The sequence below is a fragment of the Girardinichthys multiradiatus genome, chromosome 18 (assembly GCF_021462225.1).
Source record: "Girardinichthys multiradiatus isolate DD_20200921_A chromosome 18, DD_fGirMul_XY1, whole genome shotgun sequence".
In the NCBI taxonomy this organism is placed as follows: Eukaryota; Metazoa; Chordata; class Actinopteri; order Cyprinodontiformes; family Goodeidae; genus Girardinichthys; species Girardinichthys multiradiatus.
Genome location: NC_061810.1, coordinates 27,949,642 through 27,970,485, shown reverse-complemented (window position 1 = coordinate 27,970,485; position 20,844 = coordinate 27,949,642). Strand labels below are relative to the sequence as shown.

Genomic DNA, 20,844 nt, shown 5'->3' with positions numbered 1-20,844 from the left:
GTAAAATAGGGTTAAAATTATGCATGCACAGTGTTTGGCAAACATATACAGCGTGACAATGTTTCACACAGTATTATCGAAAAATAAGAGAAAGTATACAAGTGAGACACTCTTATGGAGTGTTGGGTGCAGCGTTGGCAAACTCACAAAAAATCAGTTTGCCCTGCAGCAGCATTTCAAAGAGATGGGTCAGCCAAGTAAAAGAGGGCAAATGTGGGATTTATTTTAAAGACATCAGGAAAGCAAAGGCCACAAGATCCATGCTGTCAGAACTTGTTGATGACCTCCAAATGGTAATTAGCATAAATAATACAACATAGCCATAAAATATAATGGGCCAAAATGTTAATAAGGTCCTTCACCATACATTTGCTTACATTGTGCTTATAAGAATGTAATGTTTATATGCATAATATTAAAAAAAAAAACAATGCTTGAACAATGTGCAGCGCCTAAATATCAAAGCTACAAGCTTATAAAAGAAAAGGCAGGCAAATAACCTGAGGGGCAATAGTGACCAGGTGGGCACAAGGAGCCAGAGAATTCATTCTGGGGGGAAGGAGAGGATGCCCCAGGTTGGCAAAAATATCCAGCGTGACATGGTCCTATGGGTGGAAGGACATAACACATTTACATCATTCAGCAATCTATTCATACATACATCATACAAAGCTGTGTACAGTTCAATTCAATTCAGTTTATTTATATAGCGCCAATTCACAACACATGTTGTCTCAAGGCACTTCACAAAAGTCAGGTACATACATTCCAATTAATCGTAACCATTGAACAGTGCAGTTAGATTTAGTTATTTATTCAAATTGGATAAAAAGTTTTTCTATCTAAGGAAACCCAGCAGATTGCATCCAGTCAGTGACTTGCAGCATTCCCTCCTCCCGGATGAGCATGTAGAGACAGTGGACAGTCACTGGCGTTGACTTTGGAGCAATTCCTCATACTGAGCATGCATGTAGCGACAGTGGAGAGGAAAACTCCCTTTTAACAGGAAGAAACCTCCAGCACAACCAGGCTCAGTGTGAGTGGCCATCTGCCACGACCGACAGGGGGTTTGAGAGAACAGAGCAGAGACACAAAGAGAACAAAGAAACACTGATCCAGGAGTACTTTCAATGGGAAGGAAAAGTAAATGTTAATGGATGTAGCTCCTTTAGTCATTTCACCTAGAAAGAAAAAACAGATAAACTCTGAGTCAGTTTTCAAGGTTAGTGTCTGAAAGAGAGCACATACAGTTAGTTACAGTTAAGCTCAGTCAATTGCCATGTCTAGGAGAGAGAAAGGGTTAAACACTAAAAGACAGGGCTATGTGGATCATAGGTAGAAGGTGAGCATTAAGTTGTTGCCAGCAGAAGCTTGGACGATGCCCCCCTCCAGAAAGTTGTCACAGGTATACACAGACTCAGGCCAGGTGTAGCTTCTAGGAAGAGAAAAGAGGGAGAACATAAAGTTAAAAACTGAAATAACAACAAATAATGCAAAATTGGAGAGTAGTGTGAGAATGTAGCGAAGAGGGTGAAAGTGGTCGTTATGTCCTCCAGCAGCCTAAGCCTATAGCAGCATAACTACAGAGATAGCTCAGGATAACCTAAGCCACTCTAACTATAAGCTTTATCAAAAAGGAAAGTTTTAAGCCTAGCCTTGAAAGTAGACAGTTTGTTCATCTAGAGCTCACTGATGGCCATTGTTATACTAAAAACCACAAGGATTGGGATACCTCTCTCTGTCAGATTGACCATAACCATTGGAAAAGAGAAGGGGTCATACAGGTAGCAGAAATGGAGGGTGTGTTTGCACCTCAACCATAACTGAGCCGGTTTAAGCTAAACCTGACTCCCCCTTACTCCAACCAACAGGGAGGGAAGAAGATGGAGGTAAAAATAAGGAAGATAGCTCAGGATAACCTAAGCCACTCTAACTAACTATAATCTTTATCAAAAAGGAACCTTTTAAGCCTAGCCTTAAAAGTAGACAGGGTGTCTGCCTCACGGACTAAAACCCGGAGCTGGTTCCACAGGAGAGGAGCCTGATAACTAAAGGATCTGCCTCCCATTCTACTTCTAGAGACTCTAGGAACCACCAGTAAACCTGCAGTCTGAGAATGAAGTGCTCTGTTAGGAACATATGGAACAATCAGATCTCTGATGTATGATGGAGCTAGATCATTAAGGGCTTTATATGTGAGGAGGAGAATTTTAAATTATATTCTGGATTTAACAGGTAGCCAAAGAAGGGAAGCTAAAATAGGAGAAATATGATTTCTCTTTTTAATTTTCATCAGAACTCTTGCTGCAGCATTCTGAATCAGCTGAAGTCTTTTAACTGCATTTTGTGGACATCCTGATAGTAACGAATTACAATAGTCCAGCCTTGAAGTAATAAATGCATGGACAAGTTTTTCAGCATCACTCCTGGATAGGATATTTCTAATTTTGGCAATGTTCCAGAGATGAAAAAAGAAAACCCTAGAAACCTGTTTAATATGGGATTTAAATGACATGTCCTGGTCAAAAATAACACCAAGGTTTTTCACTTTATTACTGGAGGTCAATTTAATGCCATCCAGGTTAAGTGATTGACTAAGCAGTTTACTTTTTTAAAGACTACAGTCCAAAGACGACAACTTCTGTCTTGTCTGAATTTAGAAGCAGAAAATTTAAAGTCATCCAAGTTTTTATGTCTTCAAGACATGCTTGTAGTCTATCCAACTGGTTGGGCTCATCAGGATTCATGGATAAGTAAAGCTGAGTATCATCAGCGTAACAGTGAAACTTTATTCTATGCTGCCTGATAATTTGACCTATTGGAAGCATATATATAGTAAAGAGAATTGGCCCAAGTACTGAACCCTGTGGTACTCCACAATTAACCCTGGAGTTTAAAGATGATTTATCATTTACATGAACAAACTGGAATCTGTCAGACAGATAATATTTAAACCAGCCTAGCGCTGTTCCCCTGATCTCTACAGCATATTCCAGCCTTTCTAAGAGAATTTTGTGATTGACTGTATCAAATGCAGCACTGAGATCTAACAGAACCAGAACAGACACAAGTCCATTATCTGAGGCCATAAGAATATCATTAGTGAATTTCAGCAGAGCTGTTTCAGTGCTATGATGAGCTCTGAAGCCTGACTGAAACTCTTCAAACAGGTCATTGCTGTGTAAATGCTCACACATTTGATTAGCAACTATTTTCTTAAGAATTTTAGATAAGAATGGAAGATTGGATATAGGTCTGTAATTTTTCAAGTCATCTCGATCAAGCAAAGGTTTCTTAAGTAAAGGTTTAATTAAATCTACCTTAAAAGCTTGTGGTACATATCCATTTACTAAGGATAGATTAATCATATCTATAATGGGCTGGTAATCAGAGGGAACACTTCCTTAAATAATTTGGTCGGGATTGGGTCTAACATACAAGTTGAAGGTTTAGATGAAGCTAATATTTCTGATAACTTAGGAAGCTCCACGGGATCAAAACAGTCCAAACACAGATCAGGTTCTACGGTTACTTCCAATGTTGTCTCTCTTTGAGGATGAAATAATCATCTTCGGGAGAATGTCAAAGATTTTCTTTTTAATAGAATCAATTTTATTTTTGGAAGAATCCCATAAAGTCATGACCGTTGAGAGCTAAGGGAATGGGTGGCTCAACAGAGCTATGACTGTGTAAGTTTAGCACCTGTACTAAAGAGAAACCTAGGATTATTCTTGTTCTCTTCTATTAATGATGAGAAATAAGCTGTTCTGGCTTGGTGAAGTGTCTTTTTATACAACAGTAGGCTATTTTTCCAGATTAAGTAGGAATCCTCTAGGTGTATAGAGTGCCATTTTCTCTCCAATTTTCTAACATTGTGCTTTAAAGTATGCAGCTCTGAATTAAACCAGGGAGCTAGCCTCCTATGAATGATTACCTTCTTTTTCAAGGAGGCTGCATTGTCTAATGCATCACACAATGATGACGTAACACTATGAACAATATAATCAATTTGTGAAAGGGCAGAAAAAAGTATTGTCCTCCACTGTGCTTTTCAGTGATAATGAGGAAATCAAAAGTGGAACAGATTCTTTAAAGGTTGTTACTGTGTTGTCTGATAATGATCTACTATAATGAAATTTTCTTTCAGGTGTGGAGTACTTGGTTAAATTAAACTCAAAGGTTATTAAAAAATGGTCAGACAGGACAGGGTTATAAGAAAATATTACAGGTCCTTCTCAAAATATTAGCATATTGTGATAAAGTTTATTATTTTCCATAATGTCATGATGAAAATTTAACATTCATATATTTTAGATTCATTGCACACTAGCTGAAATATTTCAGGTCTTTTATTGTCTTAATACGGATGATTTTGGCATACAGCTCATGAAAACCCAAAATTCCTATCTCACAAAATTAGCATATTTCATCCGACCAATAAAATAAAAGTGTTTTTAATACATAAAACGTCAACCTTCAAATAATCATGTACAGTTATGCACTCAATACTTGGTCGGGAATCCTTTTGCAGAAATGACTGCTTCAATGCGGCGTGGCATGGAGGCAATCAGCCTGTGGCACTGCTGAGGTCTTATGGAGGCCCAGGATGCTTCGATAGCGGCCTTTAGCTCATCCAGAGTGTTGGGTCTTGAGTCTCTCAACGTTCTCTTCACAATATCCCACAGATTCTCTATGGGGTTCAGGTCAGGAGAGTTGGCAGGCCAACTGAGCACAGTGATACCATGGTCAGTAAACCATTTACCAGTGGTTTTGGCACTGTGAGCAGGTGCCTGGTCGTGCTGAAAAATGAAATCTTCATCTCCATAAAGCTTTTCAGCAGATGGAAGCATGAAGTGCTCCAAAATCTCTTGATAGCTAGCTGCATTGACCCTGCCCTTGATAAAACACAGTGGACCAACACCAGCAGCTGACACGGCACCCCAGACCATCACTGACTGTGGGTACTTGACACTGGATTTCTGGCATTTTGGCATTTCCTTCTCCCCAGTCTTCCTCCAGACTCTGGCACCTTGATTTCCGAATGACATGCAGAATTTGCTTTCATCCGAAAAAAGTAGTTTGGACCACTGAGCAACAGTCCAGTGCTGCTTCTCTGTAGCCCAGGTAAGGCGCTTCTGCCGCTGTTTCTCGTTCAAAAGCGGCTTGACCTGGGGAACGCGGCACCTGTAGCCCATTTCCTGCACACGCCTGTGCACGGTGGCTCTGGATGTTTCTACTCCAGACTCAGTCCACTGCTTCCGCAGGTCCCCCAAGGTCTGGAATCGGCCCTTCTCCACAATCTTCCTCAGGGTCCGGTCACCTCTTCTCGTTGTGCAGCGTTTTCTGCCACACTTTTTCCTTCCCACAGACTTCCCACTGAGGTGCCTTGATACAGCACTCTGGGAACAGCCTATTCGTTCAGAAATTTATTTCTGTGTCTTACCCTCTTGCTTGAGGGTGTCAATAGTGGCCTTCTGGACAGCAGTCAGGTCGGCAGTCTTACCCATAATTGGGGTTTTGAGTAATGAACCAGGCTGGGAGTTTTAAAGGCCTCAGGAATCTTTTGCAGGTGTTTAGAGTTAACTCGTTGATTCAGATGATTAGGTTCATAGCTCGTTTAGAGACCCTTTTAATGATATGCTAATTCTGTGAGATAGGAATTTTGGGTTTTCATGAGCTGTATGCCAAAATCATCCGTATTAAGACAATAAAAGACCTGAAATATTTCAGTTAGTGTGCAATGAATCTAAAATATACAAATGTTACATTTGCATCATTAAATTATGGAAAATAATGAACTTTATCACAATATGCTAATATTTTGAGAAGGACCTGTATGTCTTCACACTCAATGCCATATGTCAGCACAAGGTCCAGAGAATGAAGACAAAGGTGGGTAGGTTTGTTAATGTTTTGAGCAAAGCCAATTGAGTCTAAGATAGCATTAAAGGCTATATTTAGGCTTATCACTTTCAGTGTCAACATGAATGTTAAAATCCCCCACTATAATAAATGTATCTGTATTTAACACTAAATCAGATAAAAGGTCTGAAAACTGATCCAAAAATTGAGAGTAAGGGCCTGGTGGACGGTACAAAACAACAAACAGACGTGGTTTTAGTGCTTTGCAATTTGGATGAGGAAAACTAAGGATTAAATATTCAAAAGAGTTGTAGCTATTGATTGGTCAAGGACTAGTCAATAAATCGGACTGAAAGATGGTTGCTACTCCTCCTCCTCGCCCAGTATTTTGAGGAATGTGAAAATTTAAATAATTAGTAGGAGTTGACTCATTTATAGTAACATAATCCTCTTGCTGCAACCAGGTTTCTGTGAGGCAAAATAAATCAATCTGATTGTCACAAATCAGGTCACTAACTAGCAATGTCTTTGAAGAGAGAGATCTTATGTTGTGTAAGCCATATTTAATTGTTTTATTTTTCTTTTCGGTCTGAGTTGTGTTTATTTTTATTAGATTTTCCTGATTTCCTCCTTTTAGATAATTTTTTAACCTATTCAATTTTGGCGTGGGCGAGACACTGTCTTAATAGGGTAATGGCTGGGTAGCAGTACAGAAGCTGCAGAGAGGAGTGTTAAACTATGACCCTGCTTCCTGGTCTGAACCCTGGGTTGTCAGAGGTTTGGAGAACTAATAAATTCGGCCAGATTCCTAGAAATAAGAGCAGCTCCATCCAAAGTGGGATGGATGCCGTCTCTCCGGATCAGACCAGGTTTTCCCTAAAATATTCGCCAGTTATCAATGTAACCCACATCGTTTTCTGGACACCACCTAGACAGCCCGCGGTTGAATGAAAGCATGCGGCAAAACATGTCGTCACTGGTCAGATCAGGGAGGGAACCAGAGAAAATTACGGAGTCCAACATTGTTTTGGCAAACTTACACACCGAAGCAACACTAACTTTGGTCACCTCCGATTGACGTAACCGGGTGTCATTACCGCCAGCGTGAATAACAATCTTACTGTATTTACGCTTATCCTTAGCCAGCATTTTTAGGTATGATTTGATGTCGCCTGTTCTGGCCCCTGGCAGACATTTGACTATGGTCGCTGGTGTCTCTAGTTTCTGACTATGGAGCAGCCAATTACCAGAGTTGGCTTCTCAGCGGGGGAAATCTGTTAGAAACGCAGACGGGTTGGTGGTAACCTGTGGGCTGGGATCTAGGACTATGCTTTTTATGTACTGTCACCCGGCAGGCCTGAGGCCCCGGCTGCGCGGGCTCTGCTGGAGGACTGCTACGGGGAGCTACCCTCGGTGGCTCCGCGCTGGCTAAGGGGCCTCGGCTATCTGCTGGTTTTTCAACAGCGCGGAGCCGGGCCTCCAATTCAGACACCCTCGCCTCCAAAGCTACAAAAATGCTACATTTATTACACGTCCCATTATCACTAAAGGAGGCAGAGGAGTAACTGAACATCTGACACAGAGAGCAGGAGAGGAGACTCAGAGAGAGAAACAGTAGAACGGGTAGCCATGGTGGAGCTAACGCTAAGCTAGAGACCCTTTACCACTACTAGAAAAACCGTGTAAAACACGGAGAGTCCCCAAACGTTAAAGGCAGCAACAGGAAGTAAGTGTTTTAACGTGCTTATGTAATAGAACAAGAACGATGTATCACAGTAGAGAGAAATCAGATCAAACGAGAGAGCCTTCAGACACCAAACAATTCACCAACAGCGAAAACAGGAAGTGACGAATACGCCTTACCACGCCTGTCCAGCAGAGGAAAGAGGTGTGATCAGTAAAAGAAGGTCAGAGGTACAGACCACATTAAACAAGGGAATCACATAAATTAGGCTTTAATGAACAAGTTTCTAATATAAATCTTTTAAATTTTACTCCAAAATGTGTCTTATTGTGATCTGATCTAAGATAAAGGTATATACTGTAAGGTGCTTGTTAAATGATCTGAATGGGCACTTACACTCTTAAACACTGCAAGTTATTTTTTTAACCCAATATTTTACAATGAAAAAAATCAGACTCCATTGAACCTCTAAAGAAAGAAATGGTAAAGACATTAGAGTTATGCAATAAAATAATGCTAATGTTATTGAGTTGTGTTCATAACAATAGTTCACACTAGAAAACGAGTTTGTTCACAGAATGTAGCATTAGCATTTTATCAGCTCAGTATTTAGCACAAGCTAGTGCTAACTGTTCAACATTGACACTTTGACCAAAAGAAATGGTGGTAAAAACAATATCAACAGGGAATGCTGGATTTTAAAAAGTTCTATACACAGATAATGTTTTGCTCTGTTCTGGTCATGCAACAGAGAGGGCTGGAGAGCTCATAATTCAACCAATATTTGACTCCCAAATTGAGTTACTTTTAACCCGGCATTTTCCGGTGTGGAACGTTTTTTTGGTAAAACTAACATGGACAAGTCATATAAAGGGTTTCTACATAACAAATATCAACAGTTAAAACCTGTTAGTTGCAATTGCATAAAAAATTGAAAGACAAGACAGGACATTTGAGTCCACCTCACCTGTAGGCTCTGACAGTCCACCTGAAGAACAGTAGTGGCCAGCAGGACATGGGACACATCCTGCTGGGCTGCCTGTCCGCTCTCTTGGGTTGAAGGAGCCAATGGGGCAGGGGTGTTGGTTGGCTAGGCCCGTACCTGCAGGACAGTAATGTCCTTTGGGGCAGGGTCTGGGCAAGGAAGTGTTGACCGGACCCAGTCTCAAATCACAATGGTACCCTTTAAATTGGAGAACAACTTGTTTTTCAATTAGAACAGCCAGCATGTAGAGATAAAAAGTAGTAATTTATTTAAACTGGCAAAGATCACTACTTTAATAAATCAGCTTCCACAGAAACATTTTCAGACTTCAGAAAGAATATTTTTATTTCAGTTTGACAGCAGTGGTAAAAGACTAAATAATTTTTTTTTTATCTGTGAACCATGCACTTGTTTGCTTGTGGAGATTAAAACGGGTTTATGTTCTTCTCACCAGCCTCACAGATCATGCAAGATCCCTGTTTGTTTCTATCCTGGTATGTTCCTGATGGACAGGGCTCTGGAGCTGAACTACCTTCTAAGCAGAAATGACCAGAAGGACACGGCAGAGCTGTTGCTACACTCTGACCAGGAGGACACCAATATCCTATGGAGGTAAATCAAGCACGGTTAAAAGGTAAATGATAGTAAAAGATAGGGGATTTCACAAAAAAGGTTGGCACACTTTCTAAACATTTAACTCTGGAGACTGTGTGGATTGACCTTGGCTGCAAGGTCCAGTAGGAGCCCTAAGGCCTTCTTCTCCGCAGTAGAACCCTGCTGTACACGGCTGACAGCTAGCCTCATTAGTCAGACCAGATAGCGAGGAGAAGCTTCCAGGTGGACACATCTCTGGCTCTCCTGATCCTTCCACTAGACAAAGAAAACAGTCAAGAAAAACCATCAGTCATTCTTCTATTCATTCATCTTATTTGCAGTTCAGTTGCCACTGCAGGGGTATTGAAGAGGCCAGAATAATTTATCGCTAAATAAACTTGGCAGAATGTATGGGCACAACTCCACATGGTTCAGCACTTTATCAACAAGCTAACACAAATAGAAATAAGCACACATATACAGACAGGTAATTTTAAGAGTTCTTATCTACCTAAATCTCTTAGATCAGTTCAGGTCTTGAATTAACTTTCACTTTGAGCCATGGAGAAGATGAAGAAAATCTAAAGGACCCCCACAATACCTCAGAAGTAGCACTTTGTGATCTCTTTGGTTTCAACGAGCAGTTTACCAAAGTTTTTTTATCTACGTGTGTCAACCTGGGGTGTTTCTCCTATCTAGTAACCTAATGCTGACTTTTAATCAATAAAGACAATAAAAGGAAAACCTTCTCTTTAGCAATTTATTAATGCTGTCGGCCTTATTTAACAGCGAGCTAAATGCATTTCTTGTTACAAAGCACTATGTCAATTTTCCTACCAATATACTATAACATCACATAGGCTTTAGTTTGTTTGTATAAACAAGTTGGCGGATAGAAACACTCCATGATAGTAAACATGGGCTCACCACAGTACGTCCCAGGAGGGCAGATGTTGCCTGTTCCCACATCGGTTGGTCTGGCCTCAGTGGCTCCTCCAACGCAATAATACCCAGGAGAGCACGGTCCCACTGGCAGAGCTAAACCTTTTGGATAACATAAAAACCTTGTTACTTTTACTTCATACATACACACTCTTTATCCACCAGCCCTGCAGGTTCTGAAGGATGCAGTTTAATTGTGTATTCCAAGTTTTACTCAGAAGCAGAAATCTTCCGAAATTAGACAGGAGAGTGGGAAAATAAAAGTTTCTTACCAATCCTAGCCATTAAATCTCATTACGATGTTGCATTCAAAAAAGGTTTAGTGGTTTTTCCCTCATTTTATTATTTTCACACAATGTATGCAAATGAAATTTTTCTTTTGTGTTTGAATACATAACACAGAAAGAAATAACTGCTATCAGCTAGTATAGCAGTAGTTGGCCATCCACCGAGGACAGCAATTAGTATGTCCCACTGGTTTTTCAATTTGCACCCAATCCTGGTTAAGTTGGGTTTTGATTGCAGAGGTAAATAAGTAACCTAGAACTTATGTATGTGTTTCACTGTTGACAGCATATGCAGTACAGCTAATTTTTTTGTAGCTTGTGTTTCAAAACAACATCAGTGCACTTGAACAACAACTCCTTCTGCCAGTAATTCAGCGCTGTATTCACATCTTAAAATGTTTATAGCACAATTTCTTGAGTACAACTAAAGGAGTACCACTTGAGTAACACTACCAATCTTGTACAATCTTGTAATACAGTTTGAAAACACTGGGTCGGGCGCAGCAGTAGAGCATGCAACCCATGTACATATGTACATGACTCAGTCCTTAGATGCGGCTGTTCTGGGTTCGAATCCCAGCCTGGTCACGTTTGCCGCATGTCTTCCCCCTCTCTCCATCCCACTTCCTGTCTGCCTTCTTAAAAAAAAAGAAAAATAAAGGCCACTGGTGCTGCAAAAAAAATGAATAATTGAAAACTCTGGGTTTAGTTAAGGCTGTGTTGTCGCAACATATTAACTCAAAAACTCAAATTAGGACAAGTATCTGTGATTGTCAGGAAAACAGAAACCACAGTATCTGGATTGTCAGTGATTAAGAGCTGCACAATCATATGACTAATATAGATGATATCTTACTACTGTCTAAAGATATTAAAGTTTCTACTGTATACTTTTGTTTTGAGTAACTTTTCATTTGTAAATAGTCAAATTGGGCCTTGCTGTCAGCATAACCCTAATTTTAAATGACTTTCGTGATATGCAAGGTTTTAAAGTAGTTCCACAACAAGTGAAAACAACCCAATAAAATAAATACTTAGAAACAAATATTAATTGCTTCGGCCATCTCTCAATATCAGACCTCATTTTAGCTGGAATAAAAATAAGTGGAGAAACTTTCCAGCAATTTGACCTATCAAATTTTAAAACCCCCTCTTAGAGCCCTGTTTTCTGGCCCAGAGAGTGAGAGGGATTGTCAAACTTCTTATCAGCACACTGCTCAGGAAATGATGATGCATGTTGATGCATTTGTGCACAGGGCATAGCTTAATGCCATTACCAAGAAGGCATCACTGAAACTGATTTATTTATGTTCCTGGAGCAACAAATTTGGGCACCTATGCACTTTCCTAGCCATGTAAGGCTTTACTTATATAAGAAAGGCAGTTCCACATCCTGCTCATATTATTAAACAGCACAGCTCTTTAGGTAGAGGTCTGAAAAGTACAACGTCTGAAAAACACAACATGTATTCAACTCCAAACCTAACAAAAAAACATAATGAAATTGTATGTTATATGTATTAATCTTTATGAAAGTATTTCAGTAAAAGAAGGTGCCCTATTCAGTTAAAGAAAAGCTACCACTCAAAGAGATTTTTATGCACTAACGTGTCTGAATGGCTCTACCGCACAATGAAAACAACGAGTTTAAAAGCAGAAAGCAAGAGGCAGGCAAGGGAGATATATGCTTTGCTAATCTGCTAAAGCTTTAAGCTGTAACTTTGTTGGAACTGTGTAAAATTGGCCTGCCCACAGTCCAGAGCTGCCACAAATGGAAAGAACTTTGAAATGAAAAACAACAACAGAGAGTCAGCACTGCCGAATTGCTGTAAGATTTTTCTTCCAAAATTAGAGAACAAGGTGTTTTGCTAAAAAACGAAGTGATATATTCTGCTCAAAAAAATAAAGGGAACACTCAAATAACACATCCTAGATCTGAATGAATGAAATATTCTCATTGAATACTTTGTTCTGTACAAAGTTGAATGTGCTGACAACAAAATCACACAAAAATCATCAATGGAAATCAAATTTATTAACTAATGGAGGCCTGGATTTGGAGTCACACACAAAATTAAAGTGGAAACACACACTACAGGCTGATCCAACTTTGTTGTAATGTCCTTAAAACAAGTCAAAATGAGGCTCAGTATTGTGTGTGGCCTCCATGTGTCTGTATGACCTCCCTACAACGCCTGGGCATGCTCCTGATGAGACGGCGGATGGTCTCCTGAGGGATCTCCTCCCAGACCTGGACTAAAGTATCCGCCAACTCCTGGACAGTCTGTGGTGCAATGTGACGTTGGTGGATGGAGCGAGACATGATGTCCCAGTTGTGCTCAATCGGATTCATACCCTCATACCATCCTCATGGAGTTGGTTTATAACCGTTTGTGCAGACACATGCACATTTGTGGCCTGCTGGAGGTCATTTTGCAGGGCTCTGGCAGTGCTCCTCCTGTTCCTCCTTCCACAAAGGCGGAGGTAGCGGTCCTGCTGCTGGGTTGTTGCCCTCCTACGGCCTCCTCCACATCTCCTGGTGTACTGGCCTGTCTCCTGGTAGCGCCTCCAGGCTCTGGACACTACGCTGACAGACAGCAAACCTTCTTGCCACAGCTCGCATTGATGTGCCATCCTGGATGAGCTGCACTACCTGAGCCACTTGTGTGGGTTGTAGAGTCCGTCTCATGCTACCACGAGTGTGAAAGCACCACCAACATTCAAAAGTGACCAAAACATCAGCCAGAAAGCATCGGTACTGAGAAGTGGTCTGTGGTCCCCACCTGCAGAACCACTCCTTTATTGAGTGTGTCTTGCTAATCGCCAAAGATTTCCCCCTGTTGTCTTTTCCATTTGCACAACATCATGTGAAATTGATTGTCAATCAGTGTTGCTTCCTAAGTGGACAGTTTGATTTACTTGGAGTTACCGGTTCCCCCCAAGGCTGTGTTCTCTCTCCTCTGCTCTTCTCCCTGTACACCAACAGCTGCACCTCCAGTCACCAGTCTGTCAAGCTTCTGAAGTTTGCGGACGACACCACCCTGATCGGACTCATCTCTGATGGTGACGAGTCCGCATACAGATGGGAGGTGGACCATCTGTTGGACTGGTGCAGCCAGAACAACCTTGAGCTCAACGCTCTAAAGACAGTGGAGATGGTTGTGGACTTCAGGCAGAACCCAGCCTTTCTATAAGTTCTGCTGAGAAGGTGATTGGCTGCAGTCTACTGTCGCTCCAGGAACTGTACACCTCCAGGACCCTGAAGCGGGCAGGGAAGATTCTGGTTGATCCCTCCCACCCCGGTCACAGACTCTTTGAGACTCTCCCCTCTGGCAGGAGGCTGCGGTCCATCCGAACCAAAACCTCACGCCACAAGAACAGTTTTTTCCCATCTGCCACCAGCCTGGTTAACAAAGCCCGGAAACCACCCTGACACTCTCCCTTTCCCCCACACCCCCCCCTTTTTTGCTGACAGGACACCTGTAACCTGTAACTCTATGTGTTACATTAACGTTCAGCTTGGACTCCTGCTTTACTTGCACAATGATCACCTGCACTGTTGTATTGCTCTTGCATCTTATAATGCTCTACGTTTACTCTCACTCACTTAAAACTGTGCACATATATTTATATTATATTGTAGATATGTTTATACTGTTTAATTTGTACTGTATTGCACCGACTACGCCAAAACAAATTCCTTGTATGTCCAAAAACGTACTTGGCAATAAAGCTTTTCTGATTCTGATTCTGATTATATTGTGTTGTTTAAGTGTTCCCTTTATTTTTTGAGCAGTGTATATTACTAGGATTTTGCATGATAGACCACACAAAGTAGTGCATACTTTATTTGTAAAGTGAATGGGAAAGAATGCAATGTTTTATAATTTTTACAAATAAAAAATCTGAAAAGTGTGCCATGCATTTTGCAGAGATCATTTGCTCATGTTTATGTTTACGCATTTGGCAAACACTTCTGTCCAAAGAGACTTACGAATTAGGAAATAGCAATGCATTAACTATCAAGCTAACAATAAATTACAGGGGTGGCAGTGTAGAAATAGATGCAGAAAGAAAGGGGGTAGGCAAGTATAGCATAGCCGCCAAGATAAGAGATGAACTGGTTCCTTAAGACTTTCGTGTGGGAGACTGTTTACAAGTTGTGCACCTCACAAATCCGACTTTTATGGAAAAGTTTATTTTATTTAAAATGTTTAATTCTCAGCTTTATTTAACTGGGAAACACCCGTTGAGAATAAAATTCTGTTTTACAAAAGAGTCTTGGCCAGGAACGATATAGAGATGAGCTTAAGATGCAATTTCAAACATAACAGCACAAAAAAATGTTAATTTAACAGCAATTACAACAAGATTTACTTGTTTCTAAGTCCTCTAAAAACTATTTAAAAGTGAAGTCCTAACTGATGGAGCAGCAAATTAAAAATAGTTTCCTAGTTCAATTTGGACCTTCAGATCAAGGTAGAGGGTCTGGCAGTGAAGTGAGTTACACACCATGTCTTTTTGTTGATGTATTTTAGCAGCTTTGTTGGCACATGTCCAGTAATTGCTTTATTTATTATGATGTACCAGCGGTTTAACCTGAATAGCCAGTTCAAGCATTTCCTAGTTGTAGAAATCAGTGGTGAGTTAGAGCTTTGAGATTTTGTATAAATGTAAGAGAACCCTGATAACTTAGTCCAACACTTGTAGGCAATAAGAGGATGCATGCATCTATACAACTTATCACCATAATTCAGAGTTGATATAAAAGTGAGTGGCAAGAAGCAAGCATTTGTTGAAATAAAGCCATTGAAAATCCTGTTTGATGTTTTCCACCAGCCATAACGGGAACACAGCAAACATCTGGAAGAACGTTGCTCAGAACAGATGATACCAAAATCAAACTCTCGGGTGGAGACAAATAATGTTCACCCTGCACAAACCATACCCACGATGGCCCATGGTGGTGGTAGCATCATGGTGTGGAGATGCTTTTTATTTCAGCAGGAATGGGAAGATGGTCAGAGATGACGGGAAGATGAACAAAACTAAAAACATGTAATAATGGAAGGAAACCTGCAAGAGGCTGCAAAAGACTGGAGAATGGGCACGTGGTTCCCTTTTCAGCAGGACAGTGACCCTAAACATATGGCCAGTGCTACAATGAAATGGTTAAACATATAGGCCTGGCCTCAATTTGTAAACCACCTGTGTTTTATCAAATAAAATTACAATAAAATACACTGAAGTTTGAGGCTGCAAAATTCTCGTGTGTTTAAGGAAGTAAGGAGCTGTATGTGATCAGTGTCGCCATGAGAATTATTACGTATAATATTAAAAGCTCTTATGGTGTTAAGAAGATATGACATTGTAATTTAAATACCTGATTTATTACAGAAGGTTCCCGGTGGACAAGGTAGAGGCTCAGAGCTGCCCAGAGGACAGTAAAAGCCCACTTGACAGCGCCCCCCTGTGGAGGTAGCTGGGCACAGACAGTTGGCATTTGTGTAATTATCAAGGTCAAAGGGCTGAGAGTTCCAGGCTGCTGACACACAGAACCAACCTGAGAGGACCAAAAAGCACAAAAAGACACAAAGCAGGCAACATCTCAGCATGAGTTCAAACCAGAAATTCAACATTGCCGGAAAAAAGCAACACAGAGCAAGGTGAGACAGATGAGTCACTGTTGACGAAGGAGATGATTTAATAAACCAGACAGGCATACTTCAAGTTTCAACCTGAGAGATGTGGGTAAAATACGACTGAGGATAGGGCCATATTCTACTGCGCATCTTTCTGCATGACTAAATTATATGCAGAAAATTATTCAAAAGCTTTTGTTGCTGCTGAAATGTTGCCACTGTTGTGATGTTTCATGCTTCATGCGCACCCTTTGTTCTCTTCTTCAGAGTCTTACAGGCTGCTTCGGACTGGTTTGCCAGCCCCTGAAGCCAAAACAGGCTGGGATGGAGGACAAAGTCCTGACACGGGGAACTAGGCTGCGTGACTGTGACTGTGTGATCGGACGAAATGAACAAAGACACCATTACTCACCAGCCTTGCATTTTCCAGACACTTTGGTAAGCCGTTCCTTCTCACAGTAGTGTCCTGGAGGACAAGGCAGGCAGCTGTCCAGACTCTGAGTCATGGGCTCTGGGTTGTAGTAGCCACGCGGACAAGGAAACTGGGTGGCATGCTTAGTTCCTATGAATATAATGGATATCGTATTTTAAGTAAAAAAAAAAACATTCCATTTGGATATTTCCAATGCACCAAAACAAAGGAGAAAGGTTTACTGAAGCAGACACTATATATCAGCGGTACATGAAGCTAAAAATATCTCAGCCTTCTATTCCAGCAATTTTTCAAGATGCATATGACTGATAGCATTTTGGATGACAGCACCATCAGGACAGTAGAACCCAGGGGGGCAGGGGAACTTGGCAAAGTTGTCAGTCTTTTCAGGACAGTAATATCCTGCCGGGCACCGAGAACATGCAGGCTGGCCTGTGAGGTTGCTGTAGGTTCCAGCTGGGCAGGCCACTGGGCTGAAGCTTCCCTCAGGGCAATAATGACTTGCTGGGCAAAATCCTCCTTCAGAGCCTGAAGAGGAAACTTTAATTAGATGTGAAAGAAGGATGATGAAATGATCACTGCTTTTAGCCTTTAATGTGATAAATCTGGTTAAAGATGCAAGATCGTTCAATGGCCACTCATTCCATCAAGCACCCTCACACATTTGAGTCTCTTGTATTCACCATGGTTTCTTCCCTAAGTGAGGCCTGATAGATCTCTTCATGTATTTAATGTAATGCAGGAAAGGCCATTTATATGAAACCCTATTGTGTTTAAGTTGAAAAATCATTAAACAACCTTCCCCCCACTGACCAGATGAGGAGAAAAACTCAAATACATCAGTATTCCTACTTCCTACCTGTGTTTGCTGTGTCTCCACCTGGACAATAGGATCCTGCCTGACACAGACCAGATGGATGAGTGAGTCCTGTGGTGCCACAGTATTGACCTGCTGGACATGGACTGCAGCCAGAGGCTTCTGTCAGATAAAGCCTGCATGCAGACAAAATGTCAACATCATTACAAGCCATCCAAAGTTACTTAGTAAAAATAGTGGGTTTTACTATTTAAATCAATGAAACCTGTCAGAGTAAGTCCCAGGTGGACAGGGGAAAGGGAGACTGGTACCCTCGGGACAGTAGCTCCCCTGTGGACATGCCCCTCCGATTCCTGTGCTGAAGTTGCCATCAGGGTTCTCAAAGTTTACACCTTGCAAAGATGATCATTTTAGTTAAGTATACTCATTGGATTCACTTTAGTATAACATTATTTTCACAGTGACGAGTCTTTTTGTTTTTAATGCTAATACTGAGCAAGTAATGCTCAACATGTGATTTCAACTGTGTGGACATACTACAGTGCCTATTTCACATTTAGTCATTTTGTGACCACAAACATGAATGTGTCTTTTGGGGATTTTATGTGAGAAATCAACACATTGTAGCACATAATTGTGCCACTGTGTAAAAAGTGGGCATGCATTTGTATTCACCCCCCTTGATAAAAATCCAGTGCAAACATTTGCCTTTAAAAGTCACCAAATTGATAACTAGACATCAAGTGGCCCGTGGTAAGTTTGGAGGAGCTGCAAAGATCCACAGCTCAGGTGGGAGAATCTGTTGAGAGAACAACTCTTCCACAAATTTGGCCTTTGTGAAAGAGTGGTAAGAGTAAAAAGCTGCTGTTGAGAAAAAAGCCTTTCAGTCACCACCCATGTAGGCAGCATATCAAACATGTGGAAAAGATTGCTCTGGTCAGATGATTCTAAAACTGAACTTTTTGACAATACGTTTGGTAGTAAAGCAACAATGCAGTCATAAACCTGTACACACCGTGCCTACAGTGATGGCAGCATCATTTTGTGGAGGCTTTTCTTCAGCAACTATGTGGATGAGCTGTTAAAATGATGAATGGATCTGAATACAGAAGCGACAAAAGATATACCTAGGCAGAGGTTTACCTTCCTGCAGGACAACAATTCTCTACATACAGACGGAGCTACAGAGCAGGGGCTTGGATGAAAGCATTATCATGTGCTAGAAATACCCAGTCAAAGTCGAGGCCTAAATCCAACTGAGAATCTGTGGCAAGACTGCTGTTCACAGATGCTCTCCGTCCATTCACAATGACTGAGCATTAGCTATTTCACAATAAATGATGGGTCAATAAAGAGGGGCCTAAAAGAAATGCAGGCCACACTTTTTGGGTTTTGTTTGTGAAAGATTTTATGTTAAAAAACATAGTTAATTTTCCTTCCACTTAATGTAAAATCTCAATACAATACACCAAAGTGTGTGGTTGAATACATTTTTGGGGCACTGCATTGGTATTGTACCTGCTATGCAGTAGTACCCAGAGTGACAGAATCCAGTAGGTTCAAACAGCCCCCAGTCATCACAGTAGAAACCTGCAGAAAACATTGGAGAAGTTGCTGTAATGCATGAAAAGTGTTCATAACAAACCCTCATCACATCAATATATTTCTTGTTTAGTTAATTAAATATGATGAAACTTTGAATTATTGCCTTTCATTTTTATCAATCAGTTTTAAATCCATCCAGTAAATAAATTACAGCTTAATAAATTAAAATTCCTTTCAGCAGGATATTTTATGTGCAGAATACCAATGTGTTGCGAGGTAGTGCTGAAAACTATGTAACAACACTCCCACCTGCTGGACAAATGAGGCACTGCTCCACTTGACGAAGCCCTAACCGAGGGCTGTATGTGCCAGGCGGGCAGGGTAGGATGCCTTCTACTCCCCCACCAAGACAGTAGTGACCTGCTGGACAGGGCTGGACAGCCTCACCAGACAGACAGTATGTCCCTGGTGGACATTCATCACACACTTCTGCACCTTTATTCACAAAAACAAAGAAATGGGGTCAAGCAAAGCTGGTATTGTAAATGGTATATCTTTAAGTTAGAAAGGATATGCATCCCCAATGAGTTGTTTATTCATGTATGTGTAGGATACCTGTGCTGTTTGAGTATGTCCCATCAGGGCAAGAGATTGGAAAATCTGACCCTAGAGGACAATAGTGTCCAGCTGGACAAATGTCCCCTGTTAAACCATCAGAGGGCTTTGAAATTGTTGCCCCTCCTAAACAGTAATAACCTATAAATTAGACAATACAAAAGTTACATAAAAATCATAGCAAACTTATAGAAAGAATTCATGTCAATAGTTAATATTAATTTCCTTTAAATAACACTACAGTCTTTTTGGAATTAGACACATCATTTGATGGACAAATAAACACCTGTGTCACATATTCCCGAAGGCTGCCTGAGTCCAGTGCTGTTGCAGTAAAACCGAGGTGCGCAGGCCCAACAGGAGGACAGGTTCTGGCCTCCTACTGAGCTGCTCCAGGTACCTACAGGACAGGGGTGCTGCTGTGGGAACTTGGTCCCTCGCGGACAGAAGTAGCCTGCAGGACACACATCACCAGTGGCAACAGCTACCTGTAGGAGTTCAGCAAAATATGAGTCTACTTGTTAAATAATATATTAACTTCTCAAATGTAATTTGAAGAAAATAACACTGAAGGGAACTGGATGTCTTTAGAATGTCCTCAAACTTTATGTTAACTTGAATGATCTTGGATGTCAAAATATGATGAGTCCGATCACATTGGCTTCATCTCGAATGTTCCTTAAAGTAAGAGATGTTGGCAGTTGAGGCTGGTGCCTGTCATTCATTTCCTACGCACCATCAACAGCTTCTCTAAACGAAGATCTGCAGTTATTAATTTACCAAACAAAAACAGGAACACAACATTCGTCTGGATTTGTATTCATGTTAACGACATGAAATTAAATGCCAGATTGTGTGGAAATGTGAGAGCCATGCGCAGCTTATTTGATCTTAAAAACCAGGACATTTCTCCCTCCTTAATTACCCTGTTTCTCCTTGTCTCCCCACCCCCCACTTGCTCCATTGCGCGTACACGGCACCATGCTGACAAATTGCCTTACTTGAGCAAAACTGAATTACAAGAACAAATTGCCAACAAGCACCTGGCAGACAGATTGTCAGACATTTTACCCACATGACAGAATTAGCAGGTACAACCTAGGGTAAATGTACAGTGCCTTGAAAACATGTTTATACTCCCTTGAACAATTTAATATTTTCTCATTTTCCAACCCCAAACCACATCGTATCTTGTCAGGATTTTTATGTGATAGACCAGCATAAAGTAGTATATAATTGTGAAGGGGAAGAAAGAATATACATTTGTGGCAAATGCAAAGCATGGATTTTTATTTAGCCTCTCTAAGATTTTGTGTTAAACCATCTAAACCATCTCCCTTGTAGCTCTGGTGGCCTGTTTTAGGGTCTTTGTCCATCCGGGCTTCATTTCATAAATCGAGGTTAACGAGCTCTGAGTAGAAAGCAGATACTCTGAGTA

General features: G+C 41.0%; 1 protein-coding gene across 1 annotated transcript; it reads right to left on the bottom strand.

Annotated features, from left to right (window-relative positions):
• Positions 1–8,956: 8,956 nt before the first annotated feature.
• On the bottom strand, positions 8,957–20,389 carry LOC124884677 (multiple epidermal growth factor-like domains protein 6). Its single transcript, XM_047392733.1, has 9 exons — positions 20,332–20,389; positions 19,693–19,860; positions 19,101–19,286; positions 18,765–18,836; positions 16,409–16,558; positions 15,738–15,917; positions 10,053–10,169; positions 9,252–9,401; positions 8,957–9,135 (listed from the first exon to the last, which is right to left on the bottom strand). Exons 1-9 carry the CDS (start codon positions 20,387–20,389, stop codon positions 8,957–8,959), a joined length of 1,260 nt encoding a protein of 419 aa, XP_047248689.1.
• Between the last annotated feature and the right edge of the window lie 455 nt (positions 20,390–20,844).